General features: G+C 43.6%; 1 protein-coding gene and 1 long non-coding RNA gene across 5 annotated transcripts; one reads left to right on the top strand and one right to left on the bottom strand.

The window, feature by feature from the left end:
- Positions 91-18,594, top strand: LOC102159991. The gene is made up of 2 exons (XR_002342506.1): positions 91-222; positions 18,355-18,594. It is a non-coding gene; the product is annotated as an uncharacterized LOC102159991 (long non-coding RNA).
- ZNF514 (zinc finger protein 514) lies at positions 14,254-27,639 on the bottom strand. 4 transcript variants are annotated; one of them, XM_013995829.2, is made up of 5 exons: positions 25,867-27,638; positions 24,447-24,535; positions 19,836-19,962; positions 19,115-19,210; positions 14,254-16,924 (listed from the first exon to the last, which is right to left on the bottom strand). In XM_013995829.2, exons 1-5 carry the CDS (start codon positions 25,883-25,885, stop codon positions 15,939-15,941), a joined length of 1,317 nt encoding a protein of 438 aa, XP_013851283.2. In that variant the 5' UTR covers positions 25,886-27,638; the 3' UTR covers positions 14,254-15,938. The 4 variants fall into 4 exon arrangements, with proteins under 4 accessions (XP_013851283.2, XP_020942741.1, XP_020942740.1 ...); XM_021087082.1 differs by having other exon boundaries at positions 24,447-24,521; XM_021087081.1 differs by having other exon boundaries at positions 24,447-24,502.

The following is a 27,804-nucleotide window of genomic DNA, read 5'->3' as shown; positions in this document are numbered from 1 at the left end:
ACCGGTAGCAGGATTGGATGAGTCCGGCGTGGCTGCGGACAGCCCCGCGGGGTCCTTGAGTTAGGACCCGGGGGCGGGGCTTGCGCTGGCGGGGGCGGGGGTGGGGCTAGCCCGCTGGGTTCTCTCCTCACTCCTGGCGCGACTGTGGTGCGCGGGCTGGTGACGTCATTTTGCCTCAGCCTTGAGCCGAAGCTGCAGACCCTTCGCAGCTACAAGCGCGAGGTACGGAGGAGCACGGAGAGGGTCTAAGCGATGGTCAGAGGGGGTCACACAGGAGAATACAGCAGCTGTTCATACCCAACTCCAGTAAAGCCCTGGTTAATTGTTTTGGCAGAAGCATTGTGGGCAGTGAAGGCAAATCCATATCCGGAGAGTCTGTTCCAGTGAAGAACTGGGTGCTGCGCCTTCCTTGGTAGGACTAGCCCGGTATAATCAATATGCAACCTGTTAGCTGACTGGTCCCGCAGCGAGTAGTGATATTGGGGCCTCAGTGTTGGTCTCTGTTAGAATGTTGGGCACTCAGCAGTGGCTGTAGCCATGTCGGCCCTGGTGAGTGGAAGTTCATGTTGTTGAGCCCAAACGTAACCTCCGTCCCTGATGCTTTGTTTATAAGAGTCTGGAGAAGGAGACTGATTGACATCCACAGGATGGTTCTTTTGCCCACTTCATTAAAATCCTCCTTCGTGGAGGTCTCCTTTTGTTAAGCATCCATATGGGACACAGTTATCTTCACATTTTGTGCCAAATTAAAGAAATCTGTTCGCACACCTCTTCCCCAGACTTATTCGAATTTTCTAATGTTCCTTTCAAGTACCTGACAGGCAAGCCATTGGCCACAGCCTGTGGAAAAGTATAGATGCAAACTTCTGACCAGGCAAAATGAACAACCAGGTGCACTGCTTATAGTTCTGCCCATTGAGAGGATTTCCCTTCACCACTGTTCCTCAGAGTCATCCTGACATGGGGTGTTCCACAGCTGTCCCCTTTTAAGTGACGCCATGCAGAACCTAAGAGTTTTCTTCTTCAGGCAGCTGATCATGGAGAACTTACTACGTGGCTGTGGGTGGGAGCTGGAAAGAGAAAATAATATTGCAGGAGTAGAGGCCATAGCCATAATGAAAGCACACAATTACGTGTACCTTCAGGATCACAATTGGGCTTGAGCCCAACTTTATACATACCATTTCCACTTGGTAATGGAATGCTGCTGTGTGCCCAATTTTATGGCTCGATATATCAGGCAGCACCCAGGTCATGATGAACAGCTCAGGTGCAGAGGCAACTTGCCTGCAGATGGTCAAGCATTCAGGTTTGTTTGTTTTTTCTAACTTTTTATTTTGAAATAATTATAGAGTCATAAAGAGCTGCAAAATAGTACAGAAAGGTCCCATGCACCCTTCACCCATTTTTTTGCCAGTGGTTACATTTTATACAGTCATCCTTCAGTATCCACAGGGAATTGGTTCCTGGACCTGCTGCAGATATGCTCAGGTCCCATAATTGGCCCTCTGAATTTGTGGTTCAACATGCATGGATTAGCCAATCACATATCATGTAGTTCAGCAGTGTTTATTGAAAAAGCTTACATATAAGTGGACCCATGTTGTTCAAGGGTTAACCGTGTAACTATAATACACTATCAGAACCAGGTACAAACCACAGTGTTCATTTGGATTTTATCAGTTTATATGCATGCATTTGTGTGTGTGTGTAGTTCTATACAATTTGGATCACATGTACATTTTTGTAACTACCATGATCATGGTACCTTCATCACAAATATCCTTGTGCTTTCTCTTTAGGGTCGCATTCATCCCACTTCTCTCATCCTCCACCATCCCTAACCCCTGGCAACCATTAGTGCATTCCCTACAGTTTTGTCATCTTAGAAATATTATATAAATGGAATTAGTCTTATAGCCTTTGGAGATTGGCTTTCTTCACTCAGCATAATACCTTTGATGTCCCTCCAATTTGTTGAAAGTGTCAATAGTTTCTTCCTTTTTGTTTAACCATTTGCCATTGTAGGATATTTAGTTTGTCCTCAATTTTTGGATATAAACATTCATGCACTTTTTTTTTTTTTTTTTTTTGCTTTTTAGGGCCACGCCCACAGCATATGGAGGTTCCCAGGCTAGGGGTCAAATCAGAGCTACAGCTGCTGGTCTACACCACAGTTACGGCAGCACCAGATCCTTAACCCACTGAGCTAGGCCAGGGATCAAACCTGCAACCTCATCATTCCTAGTTGGATTTGTTTCCACTGCGCCACAATGGGAACTCCCATGCACATTTTTTGACATTTAAAAATGTTTCAATTGTGATAAAATACACATCGAATTTACCATCATGACTATTTTTAAGTGTACACTTGAGAGGCATTGAGTATACTCGTTATTTTGCAACTATCACTCCCATCCATCTCCAGAACTCTTCTCATCTTGCAGAACTGAAACTCTGTACCTATTAAACAACAACTACCCATTCCTCTTTCCTGTCTCTAGCAACCACAATTCTACTCTGTCTCTATGAATTTCATTAACTATTTCATATTTAGCATAATGTCCTCAATGCACAGCATATATCAGAATTTCCTCCCTTATGGGAGTTCCCCTTGAGCCCTTGTGGCTCAGTGGTAACAAACCCAACTAGTATCTATAAGGATGTATGTTCGATCCCTGGCTTTGCTCAGTGGGTTAAAGATCCGGTGTTGCCATGAGCTGTGGTATAGGTTGCAGATGTGGCTTGGATCCCACATTGTTGTGGCTCTGGTGTAGGCCAGCAGCTGCAGCTCAGATTCAGCCCTTAGCGTAGAACTTCCATATATCACAGGTGTGGCCCTAAAAAGTAAAAAAAAAAAAAAAAAAGAAAAAAGAAAAAAAGAATTTCCTCCCTTTTTAAAGGTTGAGTAATATTCCATTGTGTGTGTATGTGTGTGTGTGTGTGTGTGTGTGTACATATATATATACCATATTTTGTTTATCCATTTGCCAATGGCCAGTTGGGTTGCTTCTACCTTGTGGCTATTGTGAATAATATTGCTATGAACATGGGGTACAGATAGCTTTTGAGTCTCTGCTTTCAATACTTAGAGGTACATGTTTTTGTTTAGGCACAAGCTTTCATTTCTCTGGGATGAGTGCCAAGCAGTGAGAGTGCTAGATTGAGTGGTAAATGTATGTCTACTTTTTAAAGAAGCAGTCAAACTCTTTCATAGTGGCTATACCATTATATATTCCACCAGCAACATGTGAGAGATCTAGTTCCTCTGCATCCTTGCAGCATTTAGATGTGTCATTTTAAAAACTTTTTTTAAGCTGTTCTAATATTTTTATAGTGACAAGTCATGGTTTTAATTTACATTTCCCTAAAACCTAATGGTGTTGAACTTCTTTTTATGTGCTTGTTTGCCATCTGTATGTCATCCCTGATGAAATGTTTGCTCACTCTACTTGGATTGTTTGGTTTCTTTTACAAATGAGTTTTGAGAGTTCTTTATTCTAGATGGGAGTACCTTTTGAAATAAGTTGTCTGCAAATATTTCCTGTCAGTCTGTAAACACCAATCAAAAGTTTCCAATTTCTTTGTTTTTAATTTGAAAAAAAAATTTTTATTATGGTTGATTTACAATGTTTTGTCAATTACAGCTACACAGCAAACGATCCTTTTTCTCACATTATCCTCCATCATGTTCCATTACAAGTGATTGGATACAGTTTCCTATGCTATAGACCAGGATCTCATTGTTTATCTACTCCAAATGCAATAGTTTGCATCTACTAACCCCAAACTCCCAGTCCATCCCACTCCCTCCCCTTACCCTTTGGCAACCACAAGTCTATTCTCCATGCCTATGAGTTTGTTTCTTTTCTGTAGGTAGGTTCATTTGTGCCATATATTAGAATCCAGATATAAGTGATGTCATACGGTATTTGTCTTTCTCTTTCTGACTTCCTTCACTTAGTATGAGAATCTCTAGTTCCATCCAACTTACTGTAAATGGCATTATTTTGTTCTTTTTTATGGCTGAGTAGTATTCCATTGTGTTTTTTTTAATTTGTCTTTTAGGGCCACACCCACATCATATGGAGGTTCCCAGGCCAGGGGTCTAATCGAAGCTGTAGTCTCTGGCCTACGCCACAGCCACAGCAACGCCAGATCCGAGCTGCATCTGGAACCTACACCACAGCTCATGGCAATGCCAGATCCTTAACCCACTGAGAAAGGCCAGGGATCAAACCCAAAACCTCTTGGTTCCTATTCAGATTCGTTTCTGCTGTGGGAACTCCTATACCACATCTTCTTAATTCATTCACTGTCAGTGGACATTCAGGTTGTTTCTACATGTTAGCTGCAGTGAACATAGGGGTGCATGTATCTTTTTGAATGAAAAATTTTGTCTGGAAAAAGTTTTCAATTTTGATGAAGTCCAATTTATCAGTTTTCTTCTTTTATGGGTCATGTATGGAAATATGACTGATTTTTGTATATTGATTGGATTATATCCAGAAACTTTGCTAAACTCATCTATTCCAACAGGTTTTTAGTGTATTTTTTTAGGATTTTCTCTGTATATAATTAGATCATGTCATCTGTGAAAAGAGGTAGTTTTACACTGTCAGTGCACTAATGAACATCTTATGATATTCTGTTACTCTGTCCCTCTCACATTTCTGTTCACTACTGCAGCATCCTGCCACATTCCTGCTCCTAAGAGAAGGAGAACCTCATGATTGTCTTACCCTAATTAGGAAACCTTCTATGCCTTGCTCAGATTTACTAGAGACTTCAAAGAATTCTGTTGGGGAGTTCCTTTCGTGGCTCAGTGATTAACGAATCCGACTAGGAACCATGAGGTTTTGGGTTCGATCCCTAACCTTGCTCAGTGGGTTAAGGATCCGGTGTTTCCGTGAGCTGTCGTGCAGGTTGTAGGCGCAGCTCAGATCTGGCGTTGCTGTGGCTCTGGCGTAGGCCGGCAGCTACAGCTCCAATTAGACTCCTAGCCTGGGAACCTCCATATGCTGTGGGAGCAGCCCTAGAAAAGGCAAAAAGCCAAAAAAAAAAAAAAAAATTCTGCTGGGAGTCTGGGATTAGCAGGTGCAAACTGTTAAATATGTGATAGATAAACAGCAAGGTCCTACTGTATAGCACAGGGAACTAACTATATTCAGTATCTTGTGACAAACCTAATGGAAAAGAATATGAAAAAGAGTATTTGTGTGTAACTGAATCACTGCTGTGCAGCAGAAATTAACACAACATTGTCAAGCAACTATTCTTTAATAAAATTTTTTAAAAGAATTATGCTAATATTTTTCATTGATGAATCATCTCAAAACTGAAACTAAAGCTTATCAAGCAGGATATGGTGTTGCAATTTAAGTTCTCTTTAGAATATAGTCCTTCACCTGAATTACAATCAGCCCAAATGACAGAACTTTTGCATTTACTATATGCAGTTTGTCAGCTAACCAAAATTCAGAGAATAACACACATAACAGCTGTGTTTGAAATCAGTACATGACTTTGAGATGCTTTGAAACAAAGATTTCCTAATCTCTACTAAAATCCCCATCAAAAAATGGACTACAGGATTTCTCTTGTGGTGCAGTGGGTTAAGGATCTGGCATTCCCACTGCTGTGGCTTGGGTTGCTGCTCTGGCATGGGTTCTGTCCCTGGCCAGGAACTTTCACATCCCACAAACTTTCATGTGCCATAGGCATGGCCAGAGAAAAAAATGGACTACAAGCTAAAGAACTTACAGATCTACTCCTGTTTCCTAGAGAAGTGGCTATTATAAGGCTGAGGCTCATGCAAAAGAGATAATATAGAAGTGAAAAGAATCGCTCTAGCTGAGCATTATGCCAAACAAGCTGCCTTAAGCAAAGTGAGATTTCTGCCTAAACCCTCAAAGGAGAAATCTCTGGGGAAATTCAGAGAAGCCATTAATGGAATATCAGTGTTTAGCCCCTTAGAAAAAGAAGAGTGTTTAAGAATGTACTGGCACTCAGAGAGAGCATCACTGGTGCTCCCAGTATGACCAGTTGGTGGCACCAAATAATTTCAAATAGATATTAGCCAACTTTTTCCATGGAAGGACCCATCATGATTCAAATCGGTTACTATTTTATTTTATTTTATTTTTTTGAATTTTTATTTTTATTTTTTTACAGAATAAAATACATGTATTTAAACATAATTATATTCACATATATTATTATATCATGGATCTTAAAGAGATAAAGTGACTCCCTCTGGAGAATGGAATGGAAAATATGCTGAGACAAATAGGAAATTTATTCTGTACTTTATCCCATTTTGTATGGCTTTCATCTTTACTACTTAGTATTAACTATTACATTTCAATTTTTCTTTAAAAATTAGCATTATATTAAAATTGTGTATATTATGCAACTAAAATTTATAAAGAAAGCCTTATATGCCATTAAATATTTTATATAGCATAATAAAAAGAATAACAAAAATAATACACCCTCTGAAAATAAGTAAAATATAAAATGCATAAATTGGTTAAAAAACAGTGTAACTATATAAACATGTCCTCACAATTTGTTATATCTTATTGATTCTTCAATATAGGCATTACACCATTCTAGGTGATGTGATAAGCAAGACATTATAGACCTTACATTATACCATGGAGAGAAATGGTTATTAATAATACAATTGTAGAACTGTATTATTTAATTGTACAGTTGCATTATTTAATTATTCTTTGATGGAGAGGAAATCAGAATCAGATCTAAGAAGACATCAGCATTCCGAGAATTATGTCAAATGACTCCCTTCATGGTGGATTATGCACTTATTTACTATGAGATATATTTCTTCTCCAGAGATTCCTTGTTTGTGTATCAATTGTAGATTTTTGGTTTGCAGTTATTCTGAAGTTTTGATATAAGAGTCTATATGTATATGAGAATGTTTTAAGTTGTTGTTCTCTTAATTGCAAGTTCATCTCCAGTGTCCTGCATTTGATTCTCATGATTTCTGATTTTGGTGGTATAATTGTGCATGGATGATTTCATATCTTTACTGTATATGTACCTTTACTGGTGAGCCTTGTCATTTGTGGAATTTTTGTTTCCTGTTGCCGTCTTTTCTTTTCTGCTTAGAGAAGTTCCTTTGGTATTTGTTGTAAGGCTGGTTTAGTGTTGCTGAGTTCTCTTAGCTTTTGCTTATCTGTGAGGGTTTTGATTTCTCCTTCAAATCTGAATGAGAGCCTTGCTGGGTAGAATAATCTTGGTTGGAGGTTTTTTCCTTTTATCACGTTAAGTATGTCATGCCACTCCCTTCTGGCCTGCAGAGTTTCTGCTGAAAAATCTGCCGATAACCTTATTGGGGTTCCCTTGTATGTTACTTGTTTCTTTTCTCTAGCTGCTTTCAAGATTTTCTCTTTGTCTTTAATTTTGGTTAGTTTGATTAATATGTGTCTTGGGGTATTCCTCCTTGGGTTTATTTTATATGATACTCGTTGTGCTTTCTGGATTTGAGTGAGTGGTTCCTTTCCCATGTTAGAGAAGTTTTCAGCTATTATCTCTTTGAGTATTTTTTTCTGCCCCCTTCTCTCTCTCTTTTCCTTCTGGCACCCCTGTAATATGGATGTTGGTGCATTTAACATTGTCCCAGAGTTCTCTGAGACCCTCTTCATTTGTTTTCAATCTTTTTTCTCTTTTCTGTTCTGCATCTGTAATTTCCACTAATCTGGCCTCCACCTAGCTTATTTATTCTTCTGCCTCCTGTATTCTGCTGTTAGCTGCTTCTAGTTAATTTTTTATTTCAGTTATTGTATTTTGCATCTCTTCTTGTTTAAGTTTTATATCTTGTATCTCTTTGCTCAGTGTTTCCTGTAAGCTATCCATCTTTGCCTCCAGTTTACTTCCAATGTCTTGTATCATCTTTAGCATCAACAATCTAAAGTCTTTTTTCCTGGATGCTGAGAATCTCCTCATCACTTAGCTGATTTTCTGGGGTTTTTCCTTTCTCCCTCATCTGAGTTATAGTTCTCTGTCTTTTCATTTTTATAGGTTTTTGGTGTGGTGACCTTCTTACAGATAATAGAGTTGTAGCCTCTCTTACTTCTGGTGGCTGCCCCCCTTGTGGCTGAAGTCGGTATGGGGGCTTGCTGTAGGCTTCCTGATGGGAGGGGCTGATGCCAGCCCACTGGTAGGTGGAGCTGATTCTAATCCCTCTGGTGAGTGTGGCTTAGTCTTTGGATGGGATTAGAGGCAGCTTTGTGCTTGAGGGGTCTTTAGTTAGCCTGTTTACTGAGGGGCAGGGCTGTGATCCCACCTGGATTGTTGTTTGCCCTGGGGCTTCTCAGCACTGACTGATGGATGAGGCCAGATTTTCCCAAAATGGCCACCTCCAGAGAAAGGCATGCTGCTGAATATTCCCAAGAGCTTTGCTTGCAATGTCCTTCCCTCACAACAAGCCACATTTACCCCTGTTTTCCCAGGATGTCCTCCAAGAACTGCAGTCTGGTTTGACCCAGATTCCTATGGAGTCCTCACTCTGCCCTGGGACCGAGTGCACGTGAAAGTCTGTGTGCACCTTTTAAGAATGGGGTCTCCGTACCCCCCAGTCCTGTGGAGCTCCTGCACACAAGCCCCACTGGCCTTCAATGCTAGATGCTCCAGGGGCTCTTTCTCCCAGTGTCAGATCCCCACACATGAGGGTTTGATGTGGGGCTCAGAACTCTCACTCCTGTAGGTGAGTTTCTGTGAACCAGTTAGTTTCCAGTCTGTGGAGCTTCCCACCCTGGAGGTGTGGGGTTGTTTATATTGCGAATTTGCCCCTCCTACCTCTTGATGTGGCCTCCTCTTTTTCTTCTTAAGGTTTCAGGTCCATTTGGGTGGAGATTGCTCAGCCTTTAGTTGTGAATTTTGTTGTTTTTAGAAGAGAAGTTGAGCTCTAGTCCTTCTATTCCGCCATCTTAATCCTGTAATCTCCAAATCGGTTACTATTTTAAATGACCGGTGGTAAATAAATTTCTTAAAAGATAGGTTTGGGGAGTTCCCATTGTGGCTCATCAGGTTAAGGATCCGGCATTGCCCTGGCTTATGGTGTAGGTCACAGGCACTGCTCAGATCCTGCATTGCTGTGGCTGTGGTGGAGGCTGGCAGCTGCAGCTCCAATTAGACCCCTAGCCTAGGAACGTATGTGCCACAGGTGTGGCCCTAAAAAAAAAAAAAAAGAGGACAATTTGTTGGGGGTGTTGGGCCATGCTAATGGCATGTGGAAGTTCCTTGGCCAGGGATCAAACCCAAGCCACAGCAGCAACTCAAGCTGCTGGCCAGATCCTTAACCCCAAAGCCTCAAAGATCCTTGGACACCTTCAGATGGATTTTATCCAGCTTCTGCCCTTCATGAAATTTTAATGTTTTAGTTATTATATATTTATTTTGATGATGAGTTGAAGCATTCCATTGTTGAAAAGTGTTGGTCCTTACAGTCACTAAAATCTGCTTGATTTTGTTTTTCCAACCTAGGGCATCCCATTTTTTTTAAATCGTTAAGTGCTCAAGTCACACACTTTATAGGAATTAATGACATCCTTAATCTAAAATGAGCAACGATTTCAGAAGCCATTAAGTTCCCTGGTCAAGGGTACTTACTCCCGGAAGCTCTTATGACCATATGGTCCTCTTCTTTGGGGAATATATCAGTTATCCCATAAGAACTCAAGCAATTTTATTTAGAGATTCCACCTCCAGTACTAAACTCTACCCTGTTGCATTCAGATGTGGCAAAATATTACAAGAGACTCATGTACTCTACCTAGTCCTATCAACAGGTTAAGGACAACTTCCCACAGCATCTTCCTAAACAGCCTGTCTGTGATTTTCAACACTGAGGTTTTATCTGTTGGAAGAGATGTCAGAGAAAAACTGCTCTTGAACCTCATTGTATGAGATCATATCAGGTACTGTTAACAACAAATACAGCAGAACTAAAGAAGGATTTCAGAATTGATATAACTGGAAGCCTAATCCAATAGAGGAGTTAAAACTGAGGATTCTCCAAGATACTCTAGAAGCAGCTGGTCTTCAGAAGCATATAACTGACCAGAGACCTTTGGAATAAATAGATAGTGACATTAGATAGTGGCTAGCTTCTGCCCAAGATGTCAGACCAAGACCTGTGTCAGAGCCCTGGTTTGTTTAACACAATATTGTATGTAAATCAACTATACTTCTAAAATAAAAAAAAGTCCTGTTTCATTTTTCATCTGTTTGCTTATAGTTATTCTTTTCATTTCTATCGATCCCTGGTTGTTGTCCACCCATAATGGATGGATGACCACTCTTTCCTCTTTATTTAATTTTAGGTCAGAGCATACTCTTTCTAATGCCAGTCTTAGATTATCCTAAATAGGAGCCATTGCTCTCAGTCTTACTCACTGCTGAATATGCCATCCATTGCCAGACCACTGATAAATATATATGAACAATTCTGGTCCCATCAAATGAGACAATAGAGAATTATAGCCAGTGGTTTTTCCACTTGCACCTACAGGGACAAATGACCTTAAACAAATCAACCTGTGACTTTGCTGATGTCCCTGTCTCCCAGAAAAAGGGCCAATTATCATGATCAGAACTCAGGTAACTCTAAATCTGAATTCAACAACCTGCATTAGGGTAGTGGGCCAGTTACTTATCAGCTGAAAAAAAGTAAAGGGATCCATACGGGTAACAGCTAAAGTAAGACCTTAATTCCAATCTCAGGTCATGAACAACTTTCCTGCGTCTCTATGTACCCCTACTGGATTCCACTTCCTTTGCAGCCAGGTAAACTAGTCTTGTTTTCCTCGGAATAAAACTTCATGCACTTTAGGAATAGCATTCCAAAACTGTCTATATACAGAAATCCTTAATTATTCATGTTCACCACCATTGGGGAATTGCTGACTCATTGCTGACTTGTTTATACGAACAATCAGAGCAGTGTTTTCAATGGTGGTAAATAAAGAGACTATAAAAGACTATCACTAACTCTGGCAGAAGTTATAATGACCTCACTTATTCCCTAGACAGACGATCCATAGATTTGTCTCACCTCCTTGACTCAAGTAGTTATGGGCAGTTGCTTCACTCTAAACTCCTTATTGACTAATCATGGTGGCATTGATGCCATTGCTATTCCTGCTGTAGTTGGACCAATGAAACAGGCCTGGTAGAACATCACCTTAAAGCAAACACTACTTGGCTCAGTGCTTCAGCACATCTGCTCTCTCATCAGATGATTGCCATGATGATACAACAATGAAGAGGTCAAAAAAGATCTCATGGTACAGTTTACAATTGCAAATGAATAAGATCTGACTTCTCATCAGTGTTCTAGAGAATTCTTCTCTGAGGAGGGGACATTTGAACAGGGTTCTGGCTGATTATCAGACTCTAGACAGTGGAGAGGGGATTCCAGGCTGATAAGCTAGGAACTGTGGAGGTGTCGCAAGGACACTAGTTTGCCTGAGATAGAGGTTCTTGTCAGGAACAGCAGGAGGTTAGAGCGGATGAAGAGGGCATGAAATGCCAAGCTGAGGAGTGTGCATTTATCCTCTAGGCGGTAAAAGGCTTTCATCAGGGAAAATGGGTACATGCTGATGAGAATGGTTAACCTGGTTGAGATACAGGAGAGGAGGGGACAGACATTAGGCAAAGGCTAGCTACAAAGTTGCCACAGGCAGCCAGCTATATAAAATGACCTGGGGAGTTGTGGCTCAGTGGAAATGAACCTGACTAGTATCCATGTTGCTGAAATTCAGCCTCTGTCTACAAGTGCCAAACTGAAACACAGAGACAAAGTTTTGGGTGAAGGAGAAAAAGTTAGCTTTTATTGCTTTCCAAGCAAAGGAGGCCACAGCAGGCTAATGCCTTAAAGACTATGCCCTCCATTGGGAAGAATTTCGGGGAGTTTTATCGTAAAAAGGAGAAAAACAGGAGTTCCTGCCGTGATTCAGTGGTTAAGAAATCCAAATAGGAACCATGATGTTGCGGGTTCAATCCCTGGCCTTGGTCAATGGGTTAAGGATCCAGTGTTACCATGAGCTGTGGTGTAGGTCGCAGACGTGGCTCAGATCCTGCGTTGCTGTGGCTGTGGCGTAGGCCGGCAGCTACAGCTCCAATTAGACCCCTACGTGGGAACCTCCATATGCCACGGGTTCGGCCCTAGAAAAGGCAAAAATATAAAAAAAGAAAAAAAAGAAAGAAAAACAGATTTTCAGATAGGAATCAGGATTGCGCAGACATACTTCTTTCTTTGGGGGAATCTTAGTCACCAAAGCCGGTGTCAGGAGCTCTCAGCATGATCATGATGGAGGTCTGCTGGGTTATTGCCTAGAATAACAGTACTTGGGAAAAGTGCATATTGATCAGAGATTAGAACAAACTGGGAACGTTCCTGAAAAACATCATGTGCTAAAATAATCTTTAACCCAGAGGTGATTGTGCTCAGGGTACCTATCTTTAGCTTATAGGTGATTGTGTTTAGGGTGCAATTAAGCCAGGGAGAAGGACAGGGAAGGACTCTAAGCTCAATTTTAAAGTATTTATTTCTAGGAGTTCCTGTAGTGGCTCAGTGGTTGAAGAATCCAACTAGGAACCATGAGGTTGTGGGTTCAATCCCTGGCCTTGCTCAGTGGGTTAAGGATCCCGTGTTGCTGTGAGCTGTGGTGCAGGTTGCAGACGCAGCTCAGATCTGGCATTGCTGTGGCTCTGGCATAGGCTGGCAGCTGCAGCTCCGATTAGACCCCTAACCTGGGAACCTCCATGCTGCAGGAGCGGCCCTAGAAAAGACAATAAACAAAAAGTATTCACTTCTAAAAGGAGCATAAGGAATATAAATGTTCTCTTAGATTCCTTAGCATAAGGAATATAAATTTTCTCTAAGATGTTTACATCATTATGTGTATCTCTTGAGAGGGAACCAGGATCCCGCCCCAAGTCTGTGCTATTGTTTCTCAACTGTTCCTCCCTTGTCTTTGCATCCCCTTCCTTCCCTGATCAGCCACTGTCTGAACCTGTCCCTCAGAACTAAGGGAGCTATGCAGGCTGAATGAGGCCCATTTCCTAAAAACAAGAAATGGGGAACCTAGAAAGGCTTCTGTGCCCAGGAGCCCCACAGGGCCCTGCTCAGTTACATCCATGATGATGTGAGTTTGATCCCTGGCCCTACCCAGTGGGTTAAGTATCCGATGTCCCTGCGAACTATGGGGTAGGTCACGGATGAGGCTCAGATCTGGCATTGCTGTGGCTGTGGCGTAGGCCGGCAGCTGCAGCTCCCATTCAACCCCTAGCCTAGGAACCTCCATATGCAGACCTGTGGGGTGGGGCCAGAGAAGGGCACTGGGGGAAAAAAGATGGGATAGAGCAAACTAGGCTGTTACCAATGGAAAGTATTCACTATTTCTTCTTGTGAACCTTGGTCCTCCACAAAGAAATTCCTGTGATTTTTAGGTTCATAGGCTGGGATTGTGACCTCACGCTGTCCAGATGCCTCCTGTTCATCCTGCCTTCGTGCTCCCCTCTGCTTTCACCAAATTCTTGGATCTCTAAATCCTGCCAGTCTCCATGGACCCACTTTGACCTGGTTCCCTGAATTCTGAGCTCAGCTACCTCACCTGGACTTGAAATGTTTTGAGGACTGTCCTCTGTGCAAACCAGTTCTCTTTAGTCAAGACTCCTCTGGTCAGGAGTTCCCATTGTGGCTCAGTAGGTTAAGAACCTGACTATGAGGATGCAGGTTCAGTCCCCAGCCTTGCTCAGTGGGTTAAGGATCTGGCACTGCCACAAGCTGCAGTGTAGGTCAGAGATGCAGCTGGGATCTGGCATTGCTGTGGCTGTAGCACAGGCCTCAGGTGCAGCTCCAATTCAACCCCTAGCCCAGGAACTTCCTGTGCCACAGGTGTGGCCCGAAAGAAAGGGAGGGAAGGAAAGAAGAAAGAAAAAGAAAGAAAGGAAAAGAAAAACAGACAGACACTCCTCTGGTCTATGATTGCTCTTGGTCTTGGCTTCTCCACACAGGTTGAAGAGGCAACATGATATGAACTTGAGACCCAGTAAGTTTAAGAATAACTATTATGGAAAATAGACAGTGATACCAAAGTATGGCCTGAAATATGTTGGCTACTTAGGAAAACTAGTTTAGCAATAGTTGGTATATCTGTATATTTGATTCTTTAAAAACAATCTTGCTGAGGTATAATATACATATAAAATTCACTCCACTTTCTAGGAACACTTCAATGACTTTTATTAATTTACCAATTGTTCAGCCATCACCATAGTCCAGTTTTAGGACATTCCCACCACACCAATAAGATTCCTTGGAATATTTGCAGTCACTCCCAATTGCCACTCCCAGCCGCAGGCAACCACTAATCTACTTTGTCTCTGAAGATTTGTGTTTTCTGGCCATTTCATACAAAGGGAACATTCAATATGTGATCCCTGGCATCTGGCTGCTCTCACTTAGGATAATGTTTTTGAGGTTTTGATTTTAACAATACCCATATTTTAGTGATTTAAGTGTTTATTTCAAAAAATTCCAAATCTAGTAGCATAAAGATCTCTAAAATTGCTTTTTTGGTCAAACTTTAAAATACTACTCCACTGCCTCATAAAGGTAACATGTACTACAAAGAAACTAGTGCATGGAGGTTCTGTATAGGGAAGACCTTCAGTCTCTCAATCCTTAAGCTACAGCTGTGAACCAGGAGGCAAGAAGTCCAGTGCAGTTAGGTATGTAGGCTGGAGCTTGGCATTTTCTGAAGGTCAGTTCCCTTAGCTGTAAAATATGGCTGGGCCAGATCACTGATGGCTTCACCTTCCTCTGCCTCCATTCCCTTCATCCACACAACCCCACCCTCACCAGCAACAGGATGGGGAGGCAGAGCAAAAGTGGTTATAAAAACAGCCCCCACCAGGTAGAAAATCACCAGATTAGGTTGCTCAGCTTCCTCTCACTTCTATGTTGTTAATCTCCAGTCTGAAGGAACTATCTTCACATTCATTAAGCTCCCAGGGTTTATCTTTTGGCTGATGCCTTAATGTATGCTGAGGGTTTGCGATTTCGAAAGGCTTTAGTTAGAAGACACACATTATTACTAGTGGAATTCAACATATTGTACAGTTCTGGCATCTGGCTAGTAGGTTTTCCCAAACTCACTAAATTCAAACTGTGACTAATACAAATGCTCTGATGTGCAAAAAAGGGTGGAATATCCACATCAGCTTGCCCATGTGCATTACATGCCCAAGGTTTCTAACCAGTGAGGTGAATTTGCTGGTGTTTATAAGGGGAAGAGATTTGGCTGGAGGCTTTTTCACATTCACTGTATCCACAGATTTTTTTCTCAAGGTAGAATTTTCTGATGCTTAGTAAGGGATATACTCTGAATACCTTCCCACATTTACTCCTTCTTAGGGATTCTCTATAGTATGTGTTCCTGATGCTTAGTAAGTTTTACTGATGTTTTTTACCGCATTTGAGCAGTTTCTCTCCAGTATGAGTTGTTGAGTTTTTCAGTTTGTTTTATTAGGAAAAATATGTGTCTAAAGGCTGTTCTATATGCATTCCATTGAAAAGGCTTATCCCCATCATAAACTGTCTGATGTTGAATAATGTGTGTCCTCTAACTAAAGCCTTTCCAAATCCATTACACTCATTGTTTTCTTATTAGTTTGAATTCTCTGGTGTTTGATAAAGGAGGAGGTATGCCTGGAGGCCCACTCCCTTTCTTGATATTAATAGATAGCTTCTGTTTAGTATGTCCTGTCTGATATTGAACAAGATGTATCCTCTGACCTGAAGTCTTCCCATATACGTTACACTCATAGGATCTCTTTCTTCTATATCCTCTGAGGTTTAGTGGTGTGTGTACTCCAGCTGAGTCTTCCCACATTGGCTGAATTCATAGGGTTTTTTTCCCAGCATGACTTTTCTGATGTTTAATAAGGGATGCAGTGTGAGCAAAGGCTCTTCCACATTCATTACATTTGTAGGGTTTCTCTCCAGTATGAAATCTATAATGTTGAGTGAGAGATGAACTCTGGCTGAAGGCTCTCCCACATCTATTACATTTGTAGGGCTTCTCTCCAGTATGAAATCTATAATGTACAATGAGAGAGGAACTCTGGCTGAAGGTTCTCCCACATTCCTTGCATTCATAGGGTTTTTCTCCAGTATGAGTTCTCTGATGTTTAATAAGGGATGATGTATGACCAAAGGCCCTCCCACATTCATTGCATTTGTAGGGTTTCTCTCCAGTATGGAATCTATAATGTAGAACAAGAGATGAACTCTGGCTGAAGGCTCTGCCACATTCGCTGCATTCATAGGGCTTTTCTCCAGTATGAGTTCTCTGATGTTTAATAAGGGATGAAATATGACCAAAGGCTCTTCCACATTCACTGCACTCATAGGGCTTTTCTCCAGTGTGACATCTCTGATGGCGCCTAAGTTCTGACTGGAAATGGAACAACTTCCCACATTCACTGCATTTACAAGATTTCTTCCCAGAATGGGTTCTCAGAGAGTTATTTCTCCCTGAAGTCTGGCTCAATTCCGTATCACATTTTTTGAATTCTTGTCCCATGAGAACACTGTGTTGGCTAACAAGGACTGATTTTAAGCCAAAACTTGTCCCAAATTCACTCCATTCATGATCTTTCCTAAGGCTGGTAGTAAATTTGTGAGAAGATGACATTTCTTTCACAGGTCTCTCCTGTTTTTGTGGATGCATTTCTAACTGGTTATCACAACCCCAAGCTGCTTCCAGTTTGGAAAACCAAAGTTCATCTCTAATGTGTTTTTCCACAGATGCTACCAGGAATAATTTTTCTTTGGAAATCCCCTGACTTGGCATTGACTCCTTGGCTCGAGGCCTTCTTTCCCAGTCTAGGGGGGGAAAAAAAAAAAAAGACTGTCTAGTATTACCTGTTTTAAGTGCCAACAGGAAGTCCTATAATAGATGTAGGAAAATTAATCTTTAAAATAAAATCTAAAAGAAGTGTACAGTTTCTTCCAAGAATGGTGTATGTCTAAAGAAAATTTGGGGGTTATTAAGAACAAGATAAGCAGGTAAATGGAGATTAGAAAAACCTGAGGGAACAGTGTTTGGAATCTACTACACAATGTAAGTCCAAAGATTGTAAAGATGAGGAGTTCCCATGGTGATTAAGCAGTAACGAACCTAACAAGTATCTATGAGGACGTGGGTTTGATCCCTGGCCTTGCTCAGTGAGTTAAAGACCTGGCATGGCTGTGGCTGCGGTGAAGGCTGGCAGCTACAGCTCTGATTCGACCCCTAGCCTGGGAACTTCCATATACCCCAGGTGCAATCCTAAAAAGACAAGAAAAAAATTGTAAAGATGAAAAGAAGGTAGGAGGAGGCCCTCCACATTGTCTTCCTTCAGCACCTCAAACACACCACACATTATTGTGTGTGTGTGTGTGTATTGTGTATTATTTACTGTATATAACTGTAGTAGGCAGAATAGTTATTCCCCCAAAGATGCCTATGCCCTAATCCCAAGAACATACAAGTATGTTACTTTACATGGCAAAAGAGACTTTGCAGATGTTATTAAGGGCACAGATCTTGAGATGGGGAGATTATCCTGGATTATTCAGGTGGGCCCAATGTACTGACATAAATTCTCAAAATCAGAGACTATTTCCTGGTTGAGTCAGAGAGTTGTGGTGTGAGAAGGACTTGACCCACCATTTCTAGCTTTGAAGGTGGAGGAAGGGCACTGTGGGCCAAGGAGGGTAGCAGTATCTAGAAGCTGGGAATGCCCCATCAGCTTATAGCCAGCAATTTTACAATTGCAAAGAACTGATTCTGCCAGTAACACAGATGAACAGGAAACAGATTCTTCCCTTGATACCCCAGAGAGGAATGTGGTCCTGCCAATAACTTGGGTGTAACCATAAGAGACCCATGCTTGATTCTGACCTATGATCTTGAGATAATAAACTTGTGTTGCTTAAAGCTGCTAAGTTTTTGACAGTTTTTGACAGCAGCAGTAGAAAGCTAATACAATAATAGAGGCCCTTCTGAAGAGGGAAATGACTGGTAATGCCTAACCTAGGCTACAAGGGGTCAGATTCTGAGTCAAGTAGGTCTTGTGTGGGATCTGAATGTTTAGCAAGCTCCCCAAGAGATTCTGAAACACAGCCATGTTTGTAGGCCACTGTAAACAGATAGATATTAATCATGAGCCTAAATCCAGATATCAGACCCTTGTTCTTATTCCGGAAGGAAACACGATCAAGAGAGTAGTAATACAGGGATCAGCATCTTCCTTCTCTGTCCTCTCTTCTAGGTTCAGAAGAGGCCCAGCCTGTGCTCTTAGGATTTGCATCCTGCTTTTGGGAGCTTTAGCTCTGGCCAGAGGCTGACTTTGCCTCAGAGATGGACACTGGCACCGACCATCTACTCCAGTACGTTTGGGCTACACATGACAGTCAGGAGAGCTTTGTGTCCATAATTCTGCCCCAAGGAGTGGAGCCTACCAGGTATTCTCACATCACCTAGGAATAAATGGTCCAAAGAATGCCATCAATAGCTGGTAAGGAGTAGTCTTTGTTCCTAGAACCACCTCAGTTGCAGCTCAGCTTAACCAAACTTGAAATATTCTCATCTTGATTTCCTGACATCATCTGTCAGGATGTTCTTGCCTGTAACCCTTTCATTTCTGGGCTCCTTAACTATTCTGTTTGTTCCCTTGCTAACTCCCTCAGCCCTGCTGATAGAGGATTGCTGGGCACTTAGGACTGTTGACCCTTAGATTCCATCTGATATTGACTGTGTAACATATAGTAATGAGACACATCCCCAAGAATCCCTAAGAGTGGGCGGAGATAGGTAACAAGGGAAAGATAAACTCTAGGGGGAAAATAAACATCTGTTCACACAGGAAATAATTACAAAAGCTTACCGTATTCAAAATACTAGAGTTGAGGGCTCCTGGAAAGTGACTTCACCTTCCCAAAGAAGGGCCCCCTGACCAAGGGATCAGGGCAGCTTCCAACTCACAGCTGGGCCGCCTTATGTGTCATGCTGCTTTGGTCCAACTCACTCACCTGAGTGGGCACCTGTTGAGATTTCTCTCTCTACTGTACAGGGCTCTTCCCCTTCTTCCAACTGACAGATCACATATGGTTTGGACACTGGAAACCCTGATGGCAGAGAAAGAAAAGGATCATGACCATGTATGATGGAGGCCAGGGCTCTGGCCCTTGGTCTTTCTGGGAGGAGAAATGTTGTGGATAACCTCCAGAGAATGGGCATTATGAAACAGCAGGAACGGAGTCATGAAGCTTCTTATTCTGACCTCATATGGAGCAGGACTTTCCTAGAAAGATCAAGCAGAAATACTGCATCTCTAGGCCTAAAAGAGAATATAAATGTTTAATTCCAGAATCCCTGAGCAAAAGTCTGCCAACAGGCCCAGATATCCCTAGCTTTTAAACACCAAGGAAATGGGAGTTTCCGCCATGGCTCAGTGGCTAACGAATCTGACTAGGAACCATGAGATTGTGGGCCTCGCTCAGTGGCCTTGCTCAGTGGGTTAAGGATCCAGCGTTGCCGTGAGCTGTGGTGTAGGTCACAAATAAGGTTTGGATCCTGTGTTGCTGTGGCTCTGGTGTAGGCCGGCGGCTACAGCTTCGATTAGACCCCTAGCCTTGGAACATCCATATGCCGTGGGTCTGGCCCTAGAAAAAACAAAAAAAAAAGATAAACACCAAGGAAATAAAGATAGCCCGATGGGCAGGTTTTGGGCTTTGGCAGAGCTGAGCTCACCCAGGGAGGCCAGGTTCTTGAAGTTCTCCAGCATCACCTCCCGGTAAAGGTCCTTCTGAGCAGTGTCCAGCTGCTCCCACTCCCACTGGGTGAATTCCACGGCCACATCCTCAAAGGTCATCGGGTCCTGAAACACAGAAGACACTCTAGCACACTCAGGGACCACACCACATGTGGCCCTTGGGGGGAAGAGTAGATGGTTGCCTGAATAAAACCTTAGGATGTACAAGAAGGGATTCTGAGAGTTCCTAGCTATCACAATGCCCAGTTCTGAGTTTTATCATCTCAAAAATACTCCAAGAATTTTGCCATCCTTTCTGCTTGGTATCCCACCCAGTGCCCACATATTTCAACATCAAGCTGCATGGAAATATAATTAAGGTCTCAAGAGAACCAGGCCTACAGAGATACTCTGCTTATGTGGGAGAGAGAAATACAATCCATCTCTCAGTTTTCAAGAGGTTTTACTCTCATTTTAGTTGCATTTATATATATCAGTCAGGAGTTTCCATGTGGCTCAGGGGGTTAAGGATCCAGCATTGTATCATAGGTTGTAGCTGCAGCTTGGATTTAATCCCTGGTCTAGGAACTTCCATATGCCACAGGTGTGACCAAAAAACAGATGTAACAGACTAATATGCTCTGCATTCTGAAATGCACTGATATCAACTGTCTTCTAATTAAATATTTTTGAGAAAACTAGTAACTCAGGATTTCAATGACAGTTTTTACTAAGGCCAAATCAAATCATTTGGGCCTTAAAATAACTTATCTCCATAATAGCCTGACAGCACACAGTTCAGTGAAAGTATATCAAGTGGCCTCATAGTGAATCAGTAAGTCTTTTGTAAATTCAATTAACATAAAGCCTTTCCCCAAAGCCTAATTATTTTTCAATTCCTGAATGTGCGAAGTAGACAACAGACCCTGGATTTTAGGGTCTCACAAGGTACAACCATTCTGTGGGTCTCAGCCAGAACTATCCTGTAACAGCAAGTAGAACACCTCCTATTTGACTTCTATTGTACAATAATCCATATATATGAACTAAAAAGCAGATAAATGAAGGTTGTATAAACTCCTGTTACTTCCCCCCCAGTGTATCATTTAGATACTAAAGATTCCATAGAGTAAGCCAAAGTAACAATTTTACCTTAACTTAAAGGCAGTCCAAAATGAACAAAAGTGGAGCACTCACTACTATAGTAACCTCTTGTGACAGATTATACTATTTGTTCAAAATAGTTGGCCCCTCCTACAAAATTGATCTTCTTTCCACTGGCTCAGGTGTGGCCAAATCTGCTTTCACAAATGGAATGTGAAGACAGTGACATGAGCTGCTTATAAGCAAAAGCTTTCAGAGCCAGTGGAGATTCTGCAATTGTTTCTTTTCCCTCTGCTTTGAGGATGGCAAACAACCCCAAAGAGAAGGTGTGGGCAAAACCAAAGCTTGCCTATAACATGAACCAGAAACAAATCTTCGTTGGTGTAAATCTCTCAGGGTTTGCTCTGGTTATCGCAGCATAACTAGCCTAAACTCACACACTAAAAAAGATAATACTCAAAGTGAGGTTCTGCCATAACAAAAAGCATAAAATATGTGACACTGGCTTCAGGGTCAAGCAATGAGGAAACGTACTCGCCAGATGACAACTCACATAACTTGGTGAACATGTGGGAAAATACTGTCTGCAATAACCCGAAAGAGGAACAGTGCAAGCATGAGCTCGTGACATTATGATAAGAGGAGGGAAACATAACATCAATAGTATCAGTTGGTTGTTATTGGCTGCATTTGAGAGGGTATGACAAGAAAAAAAAATAAGCTCGAATTTTCTGGTTTGTGGAGTTCTCTGGTAGCCTAGCAGTTAAGGATCTGGTGTTGTCATTGCTATGGCTCAGGTTTGATCCCTGGCCCAGGAACTTCCACATGCTGTGGGCACAGCCAAAAAAAAAAAAGTTTGCTGCAAAATAAAAATAGAAAGCAAAAGGAAGTATCCAGAAATCCTAAGATTTACAGGGTTGGAGATTTAATCAATTCTTATTTCCAACTGATAAGGACAAAATAGATAAGGCTTCAGCATGATAAAGGACGATTAAAACTCAACCTAGTGGTAAGGACCAAATCATAGGTGTGATTGTCGAACCTTATTTAAACCTCCGAATAACTGCAGATAGCTCCTTTCAGTGGAACCAAATTGCTCAGAGTGAAGGAAACCCCCAAAGCTCTCAATTAACTCTAAAGAGAGGGGCATATTTCAGCAAGAACTGTAGGAAAGCCTATTGACACATGGAGCTCTTGGAAGCAAATACACAAAAAGCTGATGATGTTTTTGAGAGCCACACTGAATGTTTATGACCTGAAACAACCGTTGGGCCATCAACCTACTTGGGCAGAATGAAAAAGCTGCTAGGTCCTCACAAGAATTTATTTTCCAATATCATCCTCATATGTGATCAGGGGAGATCCTGCAAAAGGAAGGAACTTCTGGAGAGCAGAGCCAAGGAGAACACTGCACTGGGAAGCTGTACCCAGGGAGCAGAGCCAGGGCCTAAGTAAAAGACTTCCCTGCTCCCACAGCCAAGTCTGCCCACCAGAATTTAACTGTTACAGACCTGCAACTGCTTCCTCCTTGTGAATAGGGGTGTTTGTTGTGGTTATCCTGCTCCACTGTTCCATTGTATGTGGGGTATATGGATTCAGGCAACTTACCTTTTTAGTTAATAAGTCTCTATATCCAGACCTCATGTCCAGACTATCATCATCAAGGATTTCGATCCTGATTATGATTGGATGGGCTTTTGGGTTCTCCCTTGGGGAGAGATTGTATGTGCAAGAGGTGGGAAGTGAACATCTCTGAGTAAGAAAATAGTCAGTAGAAGACTAATTATTTCTTCAGAATATTCACCGCTCCTCCTTCTGGGCCCATCTCATTGATGTTGGGCTTGGCCACATGACCTGCCCTGGCCAATGGGCTGTGAGCCGGAGCAGTGCCTGCCACTTAAAAGCAGAAGCTTGGAGAGCCATCCCCTGGTTCTGTGCTTCCCCCTCCTCCCCGGCCACAAGAACAGCACATCCCAGAGCAGGGCGGATCCTCCAGCCTCAATCCCACTATGAAGAGGGTGTTGCAGAGCCACAGCCAGCCCACTACTGACAGGTAATATGTAGAAGAAATACACTTTGTTACTGTGAGCCATTGAGATCTAGGGCTTTGTTACCACACAGAACTAGACAAAACTGTCTGATACACCTCTGGTGTATATCAAGGTCAAAGAAGTTCATTATTCTTATTACTGAGAGAATTCCTTATTGGTGAGGGTTTCCCCTGTTGACTAGAAAACTACATATAAATGTCTATTATTGAGCTAGAATCCTACTAAATTACCATTGCTGGGAAATGATGCAAACTGGCATTCACAGGTCCCCCCTTGAAGGTTTTCATTCCACATTCAGCCTCCTACAGCCAAACCTGAAGCCACTTCTAGAGTCAGTCACTACTAACTCCTTCACCCCCATCACAAGTGAAGCTAATAATAACTAAGCAACTCCATTCACCTGAAGTCTCCAACAACCACATGAGATAGTTTTATTACTGAGTGGTGAAGATTCTGGAGCTAGACAACCTAGACTTGAAACTAGCTCCCTCCCTTACTAGCTAGATAACAATGCATGAATTACTTTATCTCTCTCTATCTTGGTTTCCTCAGTTTACCTCTCTGTGCCTCAGCTGCCATTCTTTGAAACAGGAATGTTGTAAAGATGACATTAATTGGTACAAATAAATAGCGTAGAATAGTTGCTGATATATTTGGTTAACAATTATTATTTCCATCATCATCATGATCACCCTCCTCATTTTAGTTGGCAAAACCAGGGCATTGAGAGTTTAGGTGATTCGACCAAGGTCACGTAGCTGAAGCAGTGATGTTAAGTCTGTCACCACAAAGATAACATTTCTACAGGGACCCAGCCTCAAATGGCCTCCTGGCCTGTCTGTACCCTCAGAACCCCCTTGTCCCCGCTTCTCCAGGAGCCTTCTCCAGCCTCTCCAGCACAGGCTGATTCTCTTTTTCCAAATTTTGATGGAAAGGCCAGTCTCTGCCATTCCATCTGCTGTCAAACCATGCTCTGTGACTGGGGCTGCCTCCTATGTGCCAGAGTCCTCTTCCCTCCATGCTTGTGGCACTCCTTCAGGACCAGGGCACTCTCACATGACTTGGCACTCACCACAGTGCCTGGTACAGAAATAATCCAAAGGATCTGAGTGAGTGCACACTGCATGGAGAGGAGAGGGCCCTGGGCAAGGGGCAAGGAGGCCAGCAAAAGCCTTGATGGGTTTGATCTCCTGCAGAGCAGGCACTGGGCACAGTTCCTTTTGGCAAACAAGGAGACTCCAGATCAGTTCTCATTGTGGCTCAGTGGTTTAAGAACCCAACATAGGGTCCATGAGGGTTCAATCCCTGGCCTCACTCAGTGGGTTAAGGATTCAGCATTGCCATAAGCTGCGGCACAGGTTGCAGATGTGGCTCAGATCCAGTGTTACTGTGTCTGTGGCAAAAAGTATCCAAAATTCAGGCATTTGAGGAAAAATTAAGAGAACCCCAACTCACCTGGGACCTGGCTTTCAGGAATAAAATGGCTGTTCCCTTTTCTCCTGGGTATCTCTCTGGAGAAAGAGTGGAGTCCTGAGAAGGGAGAACTAGGAAGGTAAAAGGAGCCATAAGGAAGGCTAACCCTTGTGGGACTTACAGCTCCCAGACACCCCAACTCACTGTGTCACCGTCATGGTTCTGGGGACAAGGTTGGCCCAAAGGGAGCTGAGGAGCAGCCTTTAGCCTGCCCAACACAGGCAGTAGTGCTCTCGCACATAGCTGCATGAAGTCCCCACCTGTCCATAGGTCACAGCAGGCTGTAGGTAGCTGAAGTGTGACCACAATCTGGCCACTCCATGGAGAGTTATTTACTGGGCCCCCAATATGCAGGTCCTCTACTAGCCCTTTTGAAAATATTAACATGGAGAAGAACTTCAAGGAACTTAAAATGTAACCTGAGGGCATAAGACAGGTTAATAATACAAAATAAGACCACAGAGGGATAGAGGGCTTTGGGGAAGAAGTTACACCTCTTCCCTTACCCTTGGGAGCCAGCTTAGAGGCCAATTCTTCCAGCTCTGTGGACCCAAGCACTGTTAGGGTACTGCAACATATTTTGAGAGTCCCTCTATTATAGGGCTTTGTATAACTCTGTCCTTAAAGCCTTCAAACAAAAAACTAACCCCAACCCCATGCTGGTTAAGGCCACCAATAACAAAAGCAAAAGCATGGAGGTAGGCAAGCAGCAGATTATATAGCACAGGTCAGGGCTTCCCAAACTTGAATGTGCATATGGACTCCTGAGGATCTGGCTACACACGCTGGTTCAGCAGATGAGGGGTAGAGCCTGAGAGTCTGCATTTCTAAAGAGCTTCCAGGAAAGGCCTGTGCTGCTGGCTTACAGACCACAAAGCATAGAGGGGAAAAAAGGGGGTGAGAGGCCCAGAGATTTGGCCTAGTTCTCTCCTGGCCATTTTTATGCCCCTGAGCATGTGGTTATATGAGGTGCTGATCATGTACACTGCTGACCTCCTATGGAGGTGAGCTAGAAAAATATTATTACTTAATGAAGTGATAAAGGAAGTGACTGGCAAGGCTCCAAATGGCCCCACTGTCCTCTGATCCCTGGCCAAGGGCCAGTCCCTCACAAGTTTGTTTACCCTCTCCCTGCCACAGCAGGAAGAGATCCTCTCCTGCTCTTCCCCCTCTCCTCTGCCCTTTGGGACGAGTCTCCCATGGCCATCCCCTCCACCGTGTTCTCTGGATGTTGGGACTTTATGCTCCCGAGCCTGGGAGGTTAAGCACCATCACAGGGAAAGCAGCCGCAGTCTCTGCCCCTCCAGTGGGATTCCGCGGCCATTTCTTAGGGTCCATCTCCTCCTAGGCCCAGTACTAACTCCCCAAGAGGGTTCTACCCCGTAACTCTCCAGAGCCAAACCTGATGCTGTGGAGTCCATAGCTGGGGCTAAGGGGTGATGTCCTTTTACTAGGTCCAAATTTCTGTCCTTCGGCGCGTCCCGGCGGTCCTCCCGAGGTTCAGGGAGCAGGGAGCAAGCTGGGTGACACTGGGCATTCCATCACCGGCGCAGCGACCTCTAGCCGACTCGCAGGGCCCAGAAGAGAACTATCAAACCCCGACATATCCGCGTGCAGTGCGGCCGCTGAGGCGATACTCTTCTCTCCCTCCCAGACCTCTCACAAGCCCAGCTTCCAATTACGCTCCGCCGTCCTCCTCCTCCTCCTCCTCAGGACCAGGCTCTGGAACCCAGTGCCCATGAAGACCACCAGGAAATACGGCCACAGCGACACCTGCGATACCGGTGCCCCGCGCTTCCCCGCAGCTCCGAGACGGCAGGGATTCCGGGGAGAACCTCACAGTTGCAGCTCGGCCCTTGCAAGTCTGCACCCACCTCCAGGCCTCCACAGCCCTTCGCAGGCGGGCAGACCGAGGGACACTCCCAACTGCTTCGGGTTCGGGGCGTGGCACCCAAGTCAGGCTGCGAGCCGGGAGTCGCGAGACCCACAAAGATCGGAGCCACGCCCCCGCCCGAGCCCCCTCTCCCCCGACCCTTCAGGAGCCTGCGCAGACCCGCCGCCAACCGAAGATCGCTGGAACGTGCGTCGGGGGTGGGTCCACGGGAGGGGAGGAGCCGGCCAGAGCCACAGAGGTTTAGGAATGTGGAGTGTTGGGTTTCGATAAGGGGAGGGAACTAGCGCACCAGCGATCTGGTTGGGAGTTTAACTCTGCTTCACCCTAACCCCTTCACCGGCTGGGAAGCGGAAGCAGCTCCTGTATTGCGAGTGGCTCTTGTAGCCGGGCCTACAGCTCGGTTTGGGGCTCTTCAACAAAAGAAGCCACTGGGCACTTGTTAAAAAAGAGAAGCCTGGCGCCTACCCGAGTTTGCTAAATAAGGATTTCTATGAGCCTCTCCGGACGTGTGTATTTCTTAACAAGTGCCTAGGAGATCCTGATGGCTCATTGCGAGCTACTAGCTGCTCTTCTACAGCTAGCCCTTTGCCTCTTCGTCTTTCTCACTGCCCCTGGTTTTGAGTTCACGGGAAGGGTGCACTCAAAGATGGGAGGGCTTTGGACTCCCTCTTGCTCTGGAAATGAGTAATATTTAGGATCTAAAAGAAATGGAGAAACAGTCTGGATATTAAAACGATTCTCTGGACGCAGTACCCAACCAGAGAGGGCACTTGTGAGGACTGAGAGGTTGGTTTGTAGGCCCTCTTTAGGGATTCAAGGACAAATAACCTATTAAATCAGAACAAAAAGGCCGTTCTTCTTCCTTGCTCTTTCAGTGGGTTTCACTTTTCTATCAGCACTTCTGGTGGCACAGATGGCCAGGATGGTACAGCAAGTGAGGCAGTAAGCCCTTTTTCTCCAAAGCAAGGGAGGCAGAGAAGGGGGGCTGCCTGGGAACCATAACTGGCAAAGGAGTTTCTGTTCTCTTCTTTGCTCTAGAACCAAAAAGGTGAAGGTACAGATGCATGAGAAAAGAGTGGCTCATTGGTGGCTAACATGGTAGAAATGGAACGGCTTCAGATGAACTCGAGAGGCACTGCATGCCCCTGGTACCTTTTCCTGTAGGCACTGGCCTGCTACAGTGCCTGAAATTTCCCACTCTTAAATTCAGTCCTTTGGGACAGACCTTGAGCTAGAGGCCCTTGTTAACAATGCACATTTGTTACCCAGCAGAGCTCATCAATAGCTTAACAGGCTTATCTTCTCCCTAACTCAGAGCACTCTGCCATTTGGTGCCAATTGCTGTGGGAGCCCCAGTCCCCAGCAGCCAGATGGTTTTTCCCATTACCCCCAACATTCCCTTTTGCTGCTGCTTTGTACTCAAACCCTTCTCCCACCCAAACCATT

This window comes from Sus scrofa, chromosome 3 (assembly GCF_000003025.6).
Source record: "Sus scrofa isolate TJ Tabasco breed Duroc chromosome 3, Sscrofa11.1, whole genome shotgun sequence".
Lineage (NCBI taxonomy): Eukaryota > Metazoa > Chordata > Mammalia > Artiodactyla > Suidae > Sus > Sus scrofa.
Note: the sequence above shows the minus strand (reverse complement) of the source record. Positions and strands in the feature narration are given on the sequence as shown.

What these genes read in the sequence shown, in the direction of transcription:
- ZNF514 (XM_013995829.2), bottom strand. An exon ending in TCCTGAAAGCCAGGTCCCAG is followed by an intron (nt 19,963 to 24,446) that starts GTGAGTTGGGGT and finishes TCTGTGTTTCAG; the next exon opens with GACCCGATGACCTTTGAGGA. An exon ending in CTCAACAGGTGCCCACTCAG is followed by an intron (nt 16,925 to 19,114) that starts GTGAGTGAGTTG and finishes TTCCCCCCCTAG; the next exon opens with ACTGGGAAAGAAGGCCTCGA.